This window comes from Thermobia domestica, chromosome 1 (assembly GCF_964235325.1).
Source record: "Thermobia domestica chromosome 1, izTheDome1.hap1.1, whole genome shotgun sequence".
Classification (NCBI taxonomy): Eukaryota; Metazoa; Arthropoda; class Insecta; order Zygentoma; family Lepismatidae; genus Thermobia; species Thermobia domestica.
Window position 1 is genome coordinate 85,019,503 of NC_137454.1, and position 20,017 is coordinate 85,039,519.

At 33.4% G+C, this 20,017-nt stretch overlaps 2 protein-coding genes across 9 annotated transcripts in view; one reads left to right on the plus strand and one right to left on the minus strand.

Annotated features, from left to right (window-relative positions):
* LOC145686795 (putative phosphorylase b kinase regulatory subunit beta) overlaps positions 1-15,525 on the plus strand; it is a 161,712-nt gene extending 146,187 nt beyond the window's left edge. For all 8 annotated transcript variants that reach the window (XM_081760455.1, XM_081760465.1, XM_081760512.1 and 5 more), the window contains 5 exons: positions 1,323-1,525; positions 2,351-2,488; positions 3,743-3,983; positions 5,098-5,205; positions 9,445-15,525. In XM_081760455.1, the coding sequence (XP_081616581.1) occupies positions 1,323-1,525; positions 2,351-2,488; positions 3,743-3,983; positions 5,098-5,205; positions 9,445-9,621 (867 nt within the window). In that variant the 3' untranslated portion in view covers positions 9,622-15,525. The remainder of the gene's footprint in view (positions 1-1,322; positions 1,526-2,350; positions 2,489-3,742; positions 3,984-5,097; positions 5,206-9,444) is intronic.
* A 160-nt stretch (positions 15,526-15,685) lies between these two features.
* LOC145686875 (inactive peptidyl-prolyl cis-trans isomerase FKBP6-like) overlaps positions 15,686-20,017 on the minus strand; it is a 45,680-nt gene continuing 41,348 nt past the window's right edge. The window contains exon 8 of the mRNA XM_081760548.1: positions 15,686-19,472. Coding sequence (XP_081616674.1) covers positions 19,233-19,472 — 240 coding nt within the window. The 3' untranslated portion in view covers positions 15,686-19,232. The remainder of the gene's footprint in view (positions 19,473-20,017) is intronic.

Consider the following 20,017-nt stretch of genomic DNA (forward strand, 5'->3'; position numbering starts at 1 on the left):
CCCAAATTTTGGAGGCCTCTGTAGCAGTAATAACACAAGTGAGACGGACAGTGCAATATACATCCAAAATACCTTAATGTCTAATATTATGATCATTTGTGATGTATTTAAAATGATTCGGAACAAAGTTAAGAATTGAAAATTTGACTTTTTCAAAAGGCTTTATTTCGAGAAACGTCTTAATCTTTGAGTTTTACGTCTCACGATTATGCCGGTTAGGCTTAAGTATCATATCCAATCACATAGATGGTGTTCTCCCTCGTGGCTAAGCAGTTAGCGTACACCCAGGTTCGATTCCCGGCGGGAACTCATGTGGTTTGGATTCCACGTTAAGCTGTAGGTACACGTTTCATATAGCCTCGCTGCTGAAAGGGACGCTAAACTGAAATCAACAACACATACGGTTTACAATCGGTGTACAGATCATAATGCCATTTACAAAAAAATTATATTTCCGGTCCCGGAGGTATAGTGAACACTCCTAAAGTTTGCAACATGGCTTAAAATTATGTAATTTCGAGAACTCATTGTTATTACACCCACCAAAAACTACTGTTGTAATGTTATAAAAGAAAAGGCAAGCAACAATTATTTTAAAAAGTTCCCACAAATAGGCTCGGTTTGTATTACTGTTGAATTAATTGATGGTACACCTGTGGTTATTAACAAGGCGTGGTTTGCTGTGGTAGAATACGTATCATACACTCAATATATATTTGTATGAACGTCATGTTTAGTTGAATTGTTCTTTATGTTTTTACTCAGATGACCTAAGCTTTCGATCCGTGACATCTAATTGCTTGTGAGATGGAGGTAGGATTCAATTTTAGGAAGATTTGTATTGTAAACAATCCTATCTTTACTATCTGGAAAAGCTAAAGTGAACTAAACTTACTATAAATACCAAAATGCTATAAAACGTTAATTTACTATGAGTATGCTCTTAAGATTAATGAATAATTGCTGTATTTCAAAAGCAACTCTTCCTTCTTCGGACATATAAAAACATTAAGTGTTCGGTAACTTTTTCAGACCTTCAGTTTCTAATATTCCAGCTTTTTCTAAATTTATAATTTCCGCATCTTCTGAACACAAAACATTTTGTATTTAGAAGAAGCTGGAACATTGGGAAAATGAAGATTTGAAGGAATTACCAAACACTTCTATTTTTTAATGTGCTCTTTGCTTGTAATTTCAAAATCAAATACGTAATATTATGCAGCTGCTATAGTGAGGATGTTTTGATTTTTTTGCGGTGTTAATAAGTTAAAAAAGTAGAAATACAATATTGTTCATACTAAATTATCTTTTATCCAATGTAGTTAACAGTGGGCGTCTTAGGACATGAAGAGACAGTATTCGACAAACCAATGACTCCTGCCGAGATTCAGTCTGTTATGTACTTGACAGTTCAACCCCATGATGTCATACAGGCAGTACTACAACAGGAAGTGGTTCTCTACTGTGGGAGACTTATTGCGACAACCCCAGAGTTGTTTAATGGTATTCTCAAGATAAGGGTTGGGTAAGCTAATATTTTTTATTTTACTTTTCCTGTTATTTAAAATTTCCTTTTACTTTTCTCTCCTCGTTTGCTGAAGTGTTCAGCAAAAGGAATTTAATTGAGTGGTGATAGTCGTCGATTTCGTAATGCATGCAATAAAGCAGCATGATAATATGAGCAGCATTATAGTGTCAGTGCTCAGTAATAATATGAGCAGCATTAGGAAATCTGCATTATAGTGTCCATTAGAGTTTGGTCTTAGTCATTAACTGCTAATGGTGACGTTGACGGTTATTATCAGTGTCCTATTGTCTACTGTTGAAACAAAGGTAGTAGAAGTTATACATCTCGCCGTTAGATGGCATCAAACATTCTCCAACAGCTGACATCTTCCAGACGAAATTGAAACTTCTAGTTCGTGATCATTGTTTCTGTCTATCAATTTATTTGTGTGGTTGTTTCCACACAGAACAATATACTCAGCTGAGTAAATACTTCATCACGAACCATTAAAACTTTTATCAAGTAACGTAGATCTTTGAAATTCTAAAAATCTTTTGATGAGTTTTACATATTTTTTTAATAAATCAAATTTTTAAATGAATAGATAAATTATGATCTATGTATTTTTTTATTAATCGAATAAAAGTGTTCAAATCAAATGTGCAATATATAATTTATATCTATGTGAAATTATGTGGTTAGAACATAGCAGAATACTTGTTAGAATGAAAATTTGAAAAGATATTGAAGTTTTATTTGTTTCTTGTTTTCTTTCTATTTGATGAAGATGGGTAAAGATATTGAAGTTTTATTTGTTTCTTGTTTTCTTTCTATTTGATGAAGATGGGTACTAGAAGCAATGAAACTCTATCTCCAAGTATGCAATAAGACTACTGAGTCATTAGCTGCTTTAAGTCCAAGTGATGTTAGGCATCTTCTTCACAAAGTCTTGTCAGTGAGGGAGTGGGCTGCACAGGAGAAGTAAGTAAACTTTTTTTTCAGCGTAAGCCATTGTGGGGTTTCTATGTCTATGTAGTTTAAAGCTCTTTTCGTCTTTTAACTCTTCAAATCCAGTCGTATTGTACTGACTTGCGCAATTTTATGACATATCTAATGTGAATATGTAGCGTATAGTGGATTTTTCATGTAAAACTTTTTTAATTAAATGCTTTGAAAATCAAAGATGTAATTTGTAGCTATTATTGTTTCATGTTTAACTTAAAATGGTTTCGTACGTGTTCTAACTTTTTCCTCAGGTCTTGCAACCTTAATTTTACTTATTTCCCGTTGTCATAAGATGATGAGATTTTGCATAACGACGTCACTTGGGTGATAATACAATGTTCCGTTGTTACTTTTATATGTATATATATGTAAGTTATTAATATTGCTCCCTACTAAGTATATATTCTATTTCGTTATGTTACCAAAAATGCTCTGGAGTTAAAATGTACAGTATAACACATAGGAGCTATTCGTAAATTATATTTGAGATCGTGAAAGTATGACAGATTTCATTAACTGATTGAATGTAAAAACATCTAAAAAAATAAAATCAGATTTTAAAACTATTTTTTAAAAACATTTTTATTTATTTATTTATTTATGACTTCTTTTACGTGGCGAAGTTAAGGCTCTGCAGCCTTCTCCAAGCACTTAACATATCACAGTAAAAAGTTTAAAAAAATCTGTTTTTAAGAAATTACTTTTAAAAAATTATTTAAGCATAACTGAAAAGAAAAAAAAAATGGAGAATGCTCTCATATACAGTACTTACATTAAAAATTCATTGTATATGAGAACGCTCCGCATGTTCTTTTTAGTCTTGCATCATAAATAGATTTTTTTTTAAAATAATTTTCTTAGAAACAGTTATTTTTTACATTTAAGTACGATTTGTTTTATTTCAGAAAGGCATGTTTGTTTTAAATAATATTTTATTGAAATCTATTTCCTTTTGAAGTAGTTTACAGGAAAGAACGTATAAAAAAATAATCTACAGAAAGGATTTACTTGTAAGAGACATGCACAGTAACTGCGAGAGAAGTGTAACTTGAGAACATGAAACTAATCACTTCTGCCACTTAGTATTCTTTTTTTTAATGTTTAAATAAAATCTTCAAGGATAAAGATGATGTCGTTAAAAATTATCGTCAAAGTGTTGTTTTTATGTTCTTGTTTACCCTTTAGCGTGGCAAGAAGAAGTGAATTATATTTTCTTCTATTCTTCTGTAGATTAACTCCATATCAGCGTCGTCAACTTGAAGGTTGTTTGTGTCGCGTGCCATCTCGTTTCTATAATTACGTGTGGGATGTCCTGAAGAGAACTCCTAAGGGTATCCATGTGCAAGGACAAATTCTCCCTCAACAGCCTACATTGTCAAATATGACAAAATCAGAGCTTAACTTCGCCTTGAAGGTGGAACAGATGCTTCATCACATTCAACGACCAGAATATCGACAAATTGTAGTCGAGGTAAATAAATAAGTAGTTTAAAATAAGGAAAAATGAAGTGTGCGTAGTATTTACTATACAGAAATGGAATACACAATTCATTCTCGTTTTTCATCACCATGCCCTTTGTAGGCGCAAGTTCGTATAAATATTTTTATCCATTCAAATTATTTTCTTCCCTCACACTTTTGTGATTATTTGCAACGAGATCTTAAATACTTCAGTTGAGGAATTCTATGGAAGTGCCTGAGATTATAATCTATATTGTTTTAAATTTTTCTTGGTTCTATTTCCTATAATGTTAATTCAGGTCTCACGATATAATTCTTGTGTATGTCGTACTATGCAAACCTTTACTCTCCAAAATATTACTTAATTAAATGATAAAAATCTAAAATTTTCGTCATGAGTTCGATTCCTGGTGGGAAAGCACTAGAGATGCGAGGAAACACACACAAAAAGAAAAAAATTCCACCATTTCATTCATTGCTCATCATCACCGTCTCCTTTAGCCTAGCCGGCATAATCGTGGGACGTAAAACTCAAAAATTTCATTTTCATCATTTTTCATTCACACAATTCCACGCTATATGTATGTAAGCAGTTATTGATCGAATGTACTTAGCAGCATTGTTGTTGTGGCCATCTCTGTATGGAATTCTGCTTTGTTTCAGAGATGTTAGTCTTATGTGCATCTAAGTTTAAATATTACAGAGAGCTATCAGTTTTTATTTCTGATTAGACATCTAATGATTCAATATCCGAATTGAATTAAAAATTATTATTATTGTTCACTCCAGTGAGCTTTATTATTATTGTTCACTCCAGTGAGCTTTATTATTATTGTTCACTCATCTTATTTTACTTATTATTTAGATGCTGTACAGACGCACGTTTTAATTTGTACTGGCAGCTGTGTTTATTTATTTATTTTTTTTTAATTTTCTTATTCTCTCTCTCTCTCTCTCTCTTTTTGTTTATGAAAGGAATGTGGACATTTTAAGATATTCTATTCGTATGGAAACATACATAAACGTTGAAATCTTAAATAAATAACAAACATAACTTTCAGTGCATTGAAGATTTAGTTATAAACTCCTCAGTTATTTATCGAGCTGAACATGTTCTCTTTCAGTTACTCTGCATCATTTCTACCATATTGAGTAGAAACCCAGAGCTTAGTTTCCAAAAGGAACTGAATATGGACAAATTGGTTTTGGAAGCCTTTCAAATGTACTGCAAGGTAGGTAACCGTACTTTCTATTTCAGTAAGTAGATTTAAAACAGATTTTAAATATTTCGACGCTAATTTTGTTACCTATAATGTATTTGATAATCTTCTGGTGTTGATTTATTAACATTTGTCATAATTTTTATAGTGTTCCCGTCAATAGCCGAGCTTTCAAAGCAAGGATTGGCAAATCTCGTTTTCTGTGTCCGGGCGCCAGGTACTTGCGTGGTGCGTGCACTGGGCAAATGACACACCTATACATGTATTTTCGTTTTCAATTCAGCGTTGTCAATCCTAGTATACTACTATTATTTCCAATTGTCTAGCAGTAAAGAGTTACGGGTATTGACAAAATAACCTTATTTTCATTGCTGAATCTAGAAGAGCGCTATCCCTTGGTAACATTCTTTAATGGTAAGAGCAAGAGTTAAAATTGAGTTTGAAATAATAGTCGGAAAAAGCTTTTAGTATATTGGCGATAACTTTTCATATATAAGAGAATTGATGCATAAAGAATCAAAAAGAATGTTTAATAAATTATTCACAAAGCCACATTTTTTACATTATCATAACTAACTAACTGTATGGTCTATGGAACCGAAGGTTCAATGCCGCGTTCACAAAAACTCTCCATTGACTTTTATCCTTAGCCAACTGGATCCAGTTTCTACTTTGTATTCCTATTTCTGCGAGATTCATCTTAATATTGTCCTCTCATCTGCGCTTAGGTCTTCCTAATGGTCGTTTTTCGATTGGTCTTTCAGTTGACTTCGAAAGCGTTCTTATTTCTTCCATCCAGGCTACGTGACCTGCCCACCTGAGCCTCCTAGATTTGATGACCCTAACAATGTTTGGTAAACCGTATAAATTATGTAGTTCCTCGTTATGAAGTTTCCGCCATTCCCCATTCCCGTTCCTCTTGGGTCCGAATATTCGCCTCAAGATCTTGTTCTCAAATATTTTCAGTCTACGTTCTTTCCTCAGCGTAAGCGACCATGTTTCGCAACCATACAGAACAACAGACATGATTATCGTTTTATATATATTTTAAGCTTCAAATTCCTCGACAGAATTCTCGACGACTAGAAATTTTAAACAGAATAATAACTCGAATTCCCTGCTTTTAATCGACATTTAATTTCTTCGTGAATATGGTTTACATTATCATATTTTGTGTAATAGTTATGCAGGTGTTCAGTCGAGAAATTGCATTTCATTCTTTCCTTTTTATCCTCTGACGCCTTCCATTACTACTGGCTTGTTTATATTTTATGTTATGTTGTGATTATCATGTAAACTTGATAGTGCACGTGCAGGTGCACTGCGGAAAAAAAAAAGATAACCGCGACTGTTTCTAACATCACTGTTTAGAGTTGCTTTGAGTATAAGAACTATGAATGAATGAAATTGTAGAAAAAGAAAAAAATCTGGACTATTTTATGAGAAATGACTTATCCTGTACTGTAGGGTTATTAATGAAACATTTATATGTGTAATGAAAAAAAAACTGTCATTTTTCATAAATTGTGCAAAAAACAACTCACTCCCAAAAGTAAACTACTCTTATGCATTTTTTTAAAGAACAAAGTAGTTTTGTCATATTCTCAGGCTGTTAATAAAACATTTATGTACGAGGTATGAACAAAATCAAGTAATTCGTCTTTCAAAAAATCGTCCAGAAAGAATGCATCACTATAAGCGAATTACCTCTTCTGTATTTTTCTAAGAGAAAGTACTTATACCACAGTATAGGTATAATGAAATATTAATGTACAAAATCGTTAGAACCGTTTTCAAGAAAATAGTACTTTTTTATATTTTCACCCTTATTTACTTTTGAAGGTAAGAAGAAAGTTCAAAACTCCTCTCTGGGGAATTTTATAAAAATTTTAAAAGTTCGCAATTTTATCTTCTATCATTGCTCCAAAGTAAAGAAAATTACCCAATATTGAGTTTGCTCTTACTACTCCGAAAACCTCATGTACAGCACCGTAACTTGGAACATTTCGTGGGAGGGAGGGGGGCAATAGGTCGCCCCTAGAATAGTGGGAAATTGCTCTCGTGGAAAAATATGTAATTTGGGATCCATAGAATTTAAAATCGTAATAAGCATGTTTATTATTTCTATGGGTCTCAGTTACTGAACCCAGATTACATTTGTGTTTTCGTAGGAAATTTACTTTGTTCAGATGATGGAACAGTAGCAACTCCAAATATTAATTTGAATTGTTTTGGAAATTGAATGATTGGTCCATTTTGTGCTTTACAAATTACATTGAGGGGACAGCATTTGACAGAACTTAAAGAATTAAAAAAGATATATTATTTGTAGGGGCCTCAGTATGTTTTTGGGCTCGTATGAACTTCCATTATTCAAGCTCAAAAATGTTCAAAGTACCACCTGGAAGTAGTGAAAATGTCAGAAGTGTCGAAAGTGGAATATCAAGCAGTCGTAAAGTTCCTATATCTGAAGGGTATGAAAGCGGAGGAGACCTATGAAAAGAGTAACACTGTTTATGGAGACATGTGCCCATCCTTAAACACTATTAAAACATGGAAAAGACAGCTGAAGTGTGGACGCTTGGATTTGGAGGACGAACCGAGAAATGGTAGATCTTATTCAGCGGTTTCTGGGATTATAAGGACGTTATTACTATTGACCTTAACCTATGGACATCAAAAACTTCGTGATACACTGAATATAAAGCACGGTGGGAAGATCCCCAAAGGTGTTCGCCTCGTAAGTGGTCAATGCTTCTGCATACACAATCCAAGAAACCATTAATCTTGTACAAAGCGTCGGCTACCAATCACTGTCCATCCGCCGTGCCTGATCTTGTGCCATCAGATTTCTGGTTTCCCAAAATGAAGCAGTCGCTGAAAGGGAGGCGTTTTTCTTCAGATACGGAGGTTATTTTCAAAGTGAAGCAGTAGTTCTCTAGCCACTCTAACACGTTCGACAAACCTGTGTAAGCTGAAAGAATGGTTGCAGTAATATGTGGCTCTGCATGGTGACTATGTGGAAAAAGACTAATAATATGTGTGAATTTCACCTTTTTACCTCCACTTCATAGTACGGGCAAAATTTATTGACCGACCCTCGTAGTATGCATTTGTTCTCTCTTATAGAGGGCTTCGTGACATTTTTGGCATGATGATATGGATTTTGATTTTTAAGACTTGAAAAGAGGAAAAAAAGAGTGCTAGTTTTTAAGTGAGAGTTAACTAGTTTCGCAAGCCAAGGCATCGGAAAGAAAGTAGTCTTACGAAAATAAACATTATCGAACAATTTGATTTTGTTTGAATTTTGGTGGTGGAAATAACCGAGTTTCAACTCCCCATATCTTGAAATAAGGCTACACAATTCAACTTGCAAAAGGAACTAAGAGACTAAGAAAAATAATGAGGGTGTAGAAGAAGAATCTCTTTTATCGGTTAAACAACATAAGGAAATAGGATCAAATAAATGTAAGCGTTTAAAGGGAACAAAAGTTTAAACAGAAAAAATTAGCATCAATATAATAAAACTATAAAATATATTTGATTTTTAAAACAGCGATCTTACTTTCAGCCACACCCACTAGAAGCCGAACTTGAAACTGTATGTACCAAATCTAGCCTAAGCAAATTATATCTACATATTTTGTGTGTATAAGTACCACTGAATCAAGGTTTACAGATACAATGAAAAACAAATTCTTATCTCTTTTCGGCATTGTAGTAATGCCTTCCTCAGACGTTCCTCATTTATCTTGTTTTAATACAAGTCCTTATAAATGGAGCAGAAGAATGATGTCACGTGGTGAGTATTCAGTCTCAAAATTTCGTCAAGTTGCTTCGGTTCATAGTGATAACATAGCAGTGGTTATTCAGAGGCATAATGTGTACCAAATTCCTGACTTTATAGCGCATTCGGCTACTTGGCCAGAGTTGTTTGATTAGCACACCAGTTCCCATAGGCATTATTTCTGGTTTTCTCAATTGGAGTTCGTAGTTCTCTTAATTTTCTCCGAGAATTCCATAACATGAAAATCCCTCCTCTTAACATACATAAAATTCCCGAGCCACTAAGTGAGCGTTGTGCATGTTGATTAGACCAAAAACGGATTGGTTCTCCTTTACATAATAAAATTACAGAATAGAATACCGAATCAATGACGTCTTGTGTAAATGGCAAATATAAAATTTTATCAGCTTTCTTGTTTTACTGTAGGTAGGATATAATAAAATTATACATGTCTTTACTTGTAGGATGTTGGAATGGATAAATGTGACGATATGACGTCCTTCTTTTCCTTGCCGACACCGACTACTACTGGATATTTAGCACGCGCTGTGGTCAACAATGTACTGCAAGGTGGACAGCTTGCTACCGCTCCAGAGCAGGATGAAGATTCAACGCATGAAGCACCTTGTCGAATCTCGTAAATGATATTACTCAGTGTATAGTATTCTTTTTCCTAAGCGTACAATAAAAATTAATCTAATACAAAAATACTGACCACCACAATTCTTTAGAAACTTCGTACTTATATAGTAATAAAAGGTACGGGCCACCACACTAAACCCTCTCGTTCCAGTTCCATAAACTAAATCATGTGCTACAGGTATTTATGGAACAATTTCTTGTGAAATACGAATACAATTATAAGGCGTTTTTGGAAAACTTCACTCAAAGAGAACTTGTCCCCAAAAATAAATTGTTCCTTGTACATATTTCCGTAAGAAGTGACTTACGGCATATGTTAGGGTTATTTGTATATAAAATAATAATAAAATCGCATGAGTAGTATTTTACTAAATAGTAAAAAATAAAACACCCCAAGAGGAAACTACCCCTTGTAGATATTCTCATGGAATTGATTTAAGCAACATTATAGGAACAATAGGTTTTATATATATAGACATATGAACAGAATCAAAGAGGTTCAGAAGTTTTTAAAGCAAGCTGAGTGTACGTTTTCATTAATAAGACTGTTCATTCAAGTTCCTCTGAACCATCTCAATGCAAGGATTTTTGTCTAATAGTTATTAATGGAAGGTACTTTAGTCAAATAGACGCTTTGAGTGTCTGCCAAGATCTGATATAAATTAATTGAAATTAAAATGTCAATTATTAAAGCGGGTGAGGTACAGCCAAGCTGCTATACCACCTCCTCTTTGTCCAAATGTGATAAGAGAAAATAAAATAATACAATGAATAAAATTGAAAAAGGTGTAGTTTTTAATGCTAAACTAAATGTAAAAGTTATGGAAGTAATTAAGATGATTTTTTAATGGTTACAAAAGAAAATATAAAAATGATACAAATTCAGTGTCACGGAGTCTGATAAATTAGTTACACAAATTTTGTCTCCTTTTTTTCCCCTTCATTGTAGATAGATATGAGCGAAATGGGAATGTGATATTTTCCTAAGTTGTTCCTTTATCAATCTCGTACAAATACAAAACGCAGTTTCCATAATGATACTGGTGCAAAAGTTGTGAAGTTGCAGGAAGTGATGAACTTGGTACTATAGCTCAACCACGATGGTAGAATATAACAAACTATTACATAGTCAAGTGCAGAAAACATTAGTTAGAGATTATTTATTTTAGATCAACTGTTGTACACATGCCAATGCAGTGTTACATTAGCTTATAAATTTGTGTCTGAGACATGGTCATTGTAAACGGGCTATAGTTTGATTCTGGTATCACTTGAAGGAGTTCTCAAGAAGAAAGTAGTTCTTTTCGTGTAATTTCACGAAGAGTACATTGCCCAATTAACTGAATATGCTTTTAAGTTATTGAACTTAGTCGATAGGTTTATAATCAAGTCTTCTTAGATTACTAATGTTGAGAAACAATAACCTCAGATCTTCCAATATATTGATTGAGTTCGTCCCCACAGCTCGACTACTTCGGAGTGAAATGCTCGAATTTCGTTGAAGTTGAATAAGATGTTAGTATTAAATGTGTAAAAAGGTCCCACGTACCAAGTTTTGTGCCTTCAGAACTCAAAAAAGTGCATATCGAGTCTATGCAACAGAATGACCAATTCTTCATTTCTGAAGCAAGAAGCCAAATGAATGGTGTATCCTTATTATCTTAAGCAACACAATAGTAGTAGTTTGGAATTCAGCATAAGACTATATGAGATGGGCTGTGTAATAATCAATTTTCACAGTCTGCTCCACTTTCACACTATTCGTCAGTTTCTTGGATCAAAGCGTGATATTAATTAGTTTATATCCGTAAGGAACACGTAATTAAATTTGTTAAACTTACCTCCATGTTCCTTGATGTCAGATAATGTGCATAAACATCTTATATATTTCGAAATTACTCACAAGTAAACCTTACGTTTGGGTGAATCGAGTTGCTGACTGAGACACATATGAGAAAGTAGTACTAAATGTGGTCAGTATTTCAGTGAAGTTGTAGGTGCGAAGCTCCAGGGGTTTAGGAGATACAGCTACCAGAACATCGCATGAAAGTACAGAATAGTCTTCATACAGTTGGAGGTAAAAGCTCCGTAAGACCTCTTGTAACGACAAAAGGTGAATAACAAATATATGGGTAGATATTAGGACTAGGGAGAAGTCATATAGTAAGGGTATACCTGACGGCGGCCATCTTGAAATCCGCCATTTTGAATTAAGGTTAAGTTTTTAAAATAGGAATAGGGTCATGTGATACATGATTTAAGGCGCAAATTTAATCAGAAGAACAACGGTGACGTTAATTATGATTTATGCGCAATTGGTAAAAAGTTACAGGGAAATTAAATATTGTTGCAGCATATGTATTAGTCCTTTACCCCACCTTGTGAATTTTGTGTTAATGATAATAATTAACTAAAAATCAGGCGGATAAATAGTAGGTCTATGGAAAGAGTTGCTTTGATGGCGGCCATGTTCAAACCTGCCATTTTGAATCAGACAAAAGTTTTAAACAAAACGCATAACAGTGACACCTTATTAGTAACAAATTTTACCATAAATCCAACGGTATAACCATTTTTGCTTTATCATTAACCAGCACAAAATTAAATGGGAATAGATAATGCAATAGATGACTTTGGGCTAGAAGTTAATCAGAAATACAATGGTGTAGTTACAGTGTTAGTTTTTTGATGCTGTACTTGCACGCCATTTCGTTTTTTTTTTTTTTTTTTGTATCCTGTTCACATCTATTTCTCGCTCGTTATTTAAAACTTTTGTCTGATTCAAAATGGCGGATTTGAACAGGGCCGCCATCAAGGCAACTTTTACCATAGACCTAATATTTATCCACCTGATTTTTAGTTAATTATTATCATTAACACAAAATTTACAAGGTGGGGTAAAGGACTAATACATATGCTGCAACAATATTTAATTTCCCTGTAACTTTTTACCAATTGCGCATAAATCACAATTAACGTCACCATTGTTCTTCTGATTAAATTTGCGCCTTAAATCATGTATCACATGACCCTATTCCTATTTTAAAAACTTAACCTTAATTCAAAATGGCGGATTTCAAGATGGCCGCCGTCAGGTATACCCTTACTATATGACTTCTCCCTAGTCCTAATATCTACCCATATATTTGTTATTCACCTTTTGTCGTTACAAGAGGTCTTACAGAGCTTTTACCTCCAACTGTATGAATACTATTCTGTACTTCAATGTGATGTTCTGGTAGCTGTATCTCCTAAACCCCTGGAGCTTCGCACCTACAACTTCACTGAAATACTGACCACATTTAGTACTACTTTCTCATATGTGTCTCAGTCAGCAACTCGATTCACCCAAACGTAAGGTTTACTTGTCAGTTTTCTTTTTCCGTCGGTGAAGGTTGCTACTTTTTCTACGTGTTAGTATTTATTACATACTAGCTGAAATGGTTGTTCTTCGCGTAGAGAGGATGGATTTTGCAAAATATTCGAGAAAGTAAAGGAATAAATGCGAAGAGAAACGAAAGCTTTGCCGCCCCTATCCATTTCCAGGTCACCTGACATGCATAGGAAGAATAAAGTTTATGGAATTTGAAAATAAGAGAGTGCAATAATTAACTATGAGCAACCCCTTCTGCGTTGACCCTGTCAATTCTCGGGTCAGCTGACATGCCTAAACTTACACTAAAAGTGTCATTTGGATAGTCACCAATCAGCTTAGCGGCCTCACAAACTATGGATCGACACTAATATCGGTCATTTTCGACTATTTTTACATATCACTCCTTTCTCAACCCCCCACTCCTTATGTCTTGCCCCTCGACTAAACAGCGGGTTAAATGTTATCGGGACTGACACTTAACAGCTTAGCAAACCTACAAACTATGGATTCGAAACTAATGTACGATTTTTCGATTATTTTCACAAATCATCCCGTCCAACCTCCCTTAAAACGGGAATTAGGCTGAAATGTCATCGAGACTATCACCAATCAGTTTAACGACCCTGAAATGTATGGACTTGACACTAAATTTTGATTCTCCATAGAGTAGAATATCGAAAAAAGCTTCGTACGCGATTACATTTGGTAAAGATTGTGTAAAAAATTTGGTGGCTCTAAGTGATTCCTTTCTTGTGTAAAATTTGATGATACACGCACGCACGTATGCACGTACGTTACTTTGCTATTAGTATAAATCGGTTTTTGGATTCTTAGATGTGCATATCTTCTATGAAAATGTGCTCAAAAAATGTTAGATCTTTTTAGGATAATTTGATGGAACTAAGTTACGAAATTCACTTAAAAGTTTTTCTTTTATTATTAACCTACTAAAATTTTAAACGCCAACACTTTATTTTTTGGGTTGACCTAAATAATGCATCACTTTTTACACTCTACAACACATTACATTTTGTAAAATCCTTACGTGAATCTTTTGAAGTATGGTTCTTGCTATGGCTTTAATTTTTTATATTAGGCACGAAATCATGCACTTTATTTTCCGTTCCGCCAACTTTCATTTTCGATTGTAAATCATTGTTACTAACTCATAATTGGGAATTATTCATCTTGGTAATAAAACCGAGTAGTTTTCGAAGTATCACAGAAATTATGCGCATTATCTGACAATAAGGATCATGGAGGTAAGTGTAATAAATTTCGTTCAACCATTCAAACAAAAGGAAATTTTGCGAATATGAAAAAGTTGCTAAAAGAGGTTAATTAGTTTTTGGAGATTGCGCTGAACATTCAAATTTCTCTATGTCGCTTTTATAAGTGTATGTATATTGCACTAATTCATATTGCTTGGGAATTTAAAATACCGGTAATTCGTAGAAAATGGCCTGTTAAAGCATTGGCATTCTGTCATTGAAAAAAGTATGCGGGACTATAGAACTCTTCTATACGTTTTGTACACTTCCATTCATCAACAAACGTAGAAATGAACTAGTAAGTAAGCAAATGGTAACGGATTCATTTTTGTTTACGCTCTTGTGTATTTATATATACTATTACTTTACCTTAGTACGTCTTCCTTTTTATTATAACCCGAATTCTCGGTAACTTGTGCCAGTAGCGTAGCCAGGATGTGTGTTTGGCCGGGGGGGGGGGGGGAAGTGCTGTTATAGGTACATATAGAAATATTACAAACAAAGAAATATATAAACATAAAAATATATAAAAAAAATTACAAACGTCAAAGTACATTGTCGGACCTCTTTGGGGGGGGGGGGCTCTGCGCCCCCTTCCCTACGTCACTGACTTGTGCCTGTTAGACGTTAATACCTCGGGTGATAATAAAAATGAAGACGTACTACGATCGTTTTATTTTGCTTAATTATTATACGTAAATACTAAATGAACAACCAATCATACGCAAAATAGAGTGGTCAGATCAGTTTGTTAATACACGTTGTTTGAACACGTTAATAAGTATGAAAAGTAATTCATCTCCAGGTTACAATAACAAGTCTTCTGTCATCTGTGAGCACGTTAAGTATTCCCAAAGTCAAATGTTTTGATACAAGTTGTCGAACCTCTATTATCCAACTACTCCATAGCATTCGTTCCTTTAACTTACTTACTTTCTTCCAGTTTTTTTTAATTGCTGTTCCTTTTCCCCCACTTTTTGTCAGGTAACAATAAATATTTAAACATTTATTGATTTTATAGACACAAATTATGTCAAATAGTAATTGCATAATGTAAGCGTATTTTTCGTAGACTGTAGGTGCCAAATGTTTATAACTCTTATACGTAACAAATTTGTAACCATGTATATATTAAGTTTATATATACACACTACTGTATATATACAATTATTGTAAGAAAAATCCTGCTAGACGAGATATCTTCTTTGTACTAGTATTGAAGGTTTGATATTGTACATATATATTTTTGAAGGCTATATTTGAGTTTCATTTAGTTATGTCCAATTCCTAAAGAATGTACCCGTAGTTAGTGAATTTTACCTGACATACCATATGTTAGAGAGATGTCTATTATTACGTAGGTTTTGGAAGTACAGACACTAATAGAAATTCAAGGGAAGAAATTATAATAAAGAATCTCTATACAAAATATATTTTGTACAAAAGATACATACAAAATTGTACTCAGGAACAATAAGAAAATACGTTTCGAACATTATCACAACCAAGAATGTAACGTTCATTGTTTGTTTAATAGAATACAATCTTTCACTTCGGCAAAGTAAACTGACTTTAAAAAATAACAATCTTTCTCGAATAATACACATTTGTGAAGTAGAGCCATTTATCTTCCATGACAAATGAGGTCAAGGCACATTCAATGAAATGTATAGATTAACCATTTATTGTTAATCTAATTTACAAATTATCGTTACTGGCGTTATATATATATAATCCGTATTCAGAAGTATGTTCGTTATATTATCCAAAACTTTTGTCGGAAGATGCAAGCCATGAATTTTTGCCTCTATTGATATAAGCATCAGTTGTACATAGCATAATAAAAATGTTCCTCAATGTAGAATTTATAATCACATGCTACTCAAATATTTAATACGACGCTATCTCACACAAAATCGTTTCTGAATATGGCCCTATATGGTTACCATGAAATACTATCTTAACAGCAGCATGTAGAAAATTAGTGTTTACTGAATATGCATACAAAAGTTATCTTTGTAAATCACAGGTGATACTCTAACAAGTATAATAATACGAAAGAAAAAATAATTATGAGTTCCTTGCGGAAACAAAAATAAAATTGAAGCTGTTCAGCGCTCTTACCTTTTCAATACTCAAACATAAATAACAAATTTACTCATTACGTTAAGTTATATAACAATCAATATAAAAGTATAATATAGAAGACTTTACAGTTACAGAAATAATTCAATGATCATCTAAGGAACATACAATACACAAACAGCGTAACAGAAAATTGCATAATATACGACAGAAAAGAACGAAATGGCAACTAACGTCCTGATACGTTAACAAAATTCCTTACAAGTTTTATGAAAAAAATACAGATTTGTCAGAACAGATCATTTAGAAAAAGATAAAGTAAATCTACAAACTGCATTGTTAATAAATATTTTCCTGCAGTTGACTTGAACCACTTCCTTTCTTTCTAGCTTGCCTCCTCTTAAGGTGAATTGAGATCTAATTGAGATCTTAGATTGAGCTGGAAATAACAAAATACTCTATATATAAAATTACATACCTTATATAACTGCTAATGGAATGATGTATTATTTTGTCTGTTGGTACCATTCTTTCACAGAAGTTTTTCTTTGATCTAAGAAAATCATAAAAAGTTCACATATACTGCGTAACATGTCTAGTCAATATTTGATGAAAGCTTGTAACAATATTGACAGAAATTCATAGTGCACTTCCTTATTGTCTCACGCAAAACTACTTAAAATCCTCACTCCTTTTGGGAAACTGGTTCAGATCTTCCGATGTATGAGAGATCGAAAATTATTGCAGAAGTTCGTTACTATGTCATTCTTTAGCCGAGAACCAGTTGCAATACGTATCAATATAAAGGCTGCACAGATCTTCCTGTGTTGTGATCAAAACAATTCAGATCAGAAGTGTACCTGCTTTTCCAAAATGCGCTAGAAACCTACAATAATATCGTCGATTTATAAAAGAAACTCGTTAAATGAAATTTATCAGTTTGTCAAGACTTCTCGTGCATCATTTTGTGATCTCCGTTGATGTTTATAAGTCATGTTTCGATGAATGAGAATTAAATGTTACTCCGAGAGAAATATTTGAATGACCATTCCGTTATTCTCTCAAAATTATAAATACAAATCGACGTTAAATTCTATACTTCTTATTTTGATCTACTACGCAAAAGTTATCTACACGGCTTTACACCGATATATAAGAAATTGTCCTTTTCAAGATGTATGTAACTATCTCATTTTATCTTCAAGTATTTACAGAAAGAAGCCAATGGAAGTACGATCGTACTGTAAGTGTACTGTGATCTAACATTCAAGGCAAATGTTTTTATTTTATTTTATGTCATCTTGCATAACATTGTAAAACTCACTATTAGAGTAGGATCCGATCACTTGCACCAAAAGAGTGAGTACTCTAGCAATGGTTAAAAAAAAAAAAAAAAAATGTAAAACGTCACTAAAAGGAACATGAAGACAGGAAAAATAAAAGAAAGGATGCAAAATTTTCCTTAGTGCTGAATGAAAAATATTAGAAATATATATATAGTGTATATCATAATTCTTTCTGGGCTTAATAATAATAAAGACAGACAGCAGAAAAAAGTGTATCACTAGATGAATCTTTTGAACAGAAAGGATCTTGCATACTTGAATTTACATATCTGAAAAAAAAATGTTTATAATTACGACGCAAGCAAGTTTTCGTGCAAAGTAGTACAAAGCGACACCTATAGTCAAAACAATTTGTGAATGGCACACGCTCAAGGCTAGATTATACATCGATGTTAACAAGAAAGGTAATGTTAAGGACCTATAGTGTACAAAATCTTTTTACATCTGATCCAATTCTTGCTGCTGTGCCCTTTATTAATTGAGTTCAGAAATAGCGACCGTAGAATGATGATACACTGTATATAAAGAATGTGTAATAAACGTATTCGCAACGAATTGATATGGTAATCTATATACACTATACTTCGTTTGGTAGAACGAAAGCAGCTCACTCTAATCAGAGAGAGCTCATACAAATTATGTATTTTCCTTTGGTTGGGTAATACATATCTGTACAGGAAATTAACATTTCAATACTTTACAGGGTAAATCGCACCCTACAAAGTGTGACAGAAGCTGAATTCCTTCTGAATTAGTAACGACTAGAGGAAATCAGTCAACACGGTTTGTAGATCTCTCACTTTTGAGCTTTCATAGCTTCGGGATCCTACAAAGGTGATAACTACACATGTTCAACGTAGTTTGAATTAGTAAGAAGTTCGTGCAGTATGCACATCCACAGTATTCACACAGCACATACACAGTATTCAATGAATAAATGAAAGGCTACGGACTTTGCTTATCTATTTGGGCAATGATGTAATTTATTAGGAGTAATCATTTCGGTCGCCTGGCTGCAACCATCAGCAGGCCCACCTGAAGCACGTTTGAGTCCAAAATATTCTTATTCCATTTCTTGCAGCTAGTATCCTTGAATTTAAACAGCAGTTTTATATCACTAAAATTAATAATAATAATAAAAAGTTTGAATTAGTATTTTTATAAACCAATGAAGGTGGAAAACCCGCATTTATTTATGCTGACATGTTTACAAAATATAATTTCAAAACAATAATTCTGAAAAAGTTCCGCTTCTGTTTTAGTAATTCTACATAATCAAGATCATAAATTACACACTTAAAAAAAGTCGACTTTAGGTGAGCCTGCCGAAAGCTGCAGATAAGCAACTAAAACGATTACTCTGATAAATTAAGTTACTATGTAAATCGGTAAGCAGTTCCTTAAACGTTCAATCACTTCGAATTAATATATCATGTAGTAACGAACTTGTTCAATGAACTCCGCATACTCTCTATATGAAACTGTTGATCAGTTTCAATTTGCAACACACACAAAGCTGTATAATTACAATTTTATTTGGGTTCTTCCTTTCCTTCTCCGCTGACGATCTCTTTGCTTACAAGGACATATCTATCGGAGCCCTTGTCCATTACTTTAAACTCAAGACCCAGAGATTCGGCTTCCTCCTTTATGCAACTTTCTTCTGCTGGGGTTAATCCACGAAACGGTACTCGAATTAGATCTTGATCATTCTGAAAATCCACGAGGTTCTTTTTAGCCTTTTCACGAAACTCAGGAGTAATTTTCAATTGCTGAAAAAGTTAAGAAGAAAATTAGGTACCACCCCTACAATAAGATGTAAAAGTATTTATTATGACTAAATAAATCTGATCATTCATCAAGTCATGGTTCCATTAGCTGTAAAATTAGTTAACACTGACGTTTCAGAATAGATGGTATGCTTTATATTATGTTAGCAGTTTAACTTTTATTAACACTTTATAAAATTGTAGCATGTAATGAATCACTTTGTATTTTAATGTTATTAAGTTTGCTGTTATATCTGAACTGCATATTTGCAATGTCTATCACTATACACATTGATTTTTGATTAACGGAACGCCAAGTGAAATTATATTCTGTAACGATGTATAGTAACTGACAAGGAATCCATTAAACTATCAGAAAATCTAATTACAACAGTCAATTACAATGTACAATTACAATATTACTGCAGCAAGTGACCTGCCAAGAAGGGCAGAATACGCAATGCCTATGGTGGATATGAACGATATATTTTACATCGTAATGTTAACATACAATAGATTAGTTTGGTGGAAAGGCATTGATCTCTTAT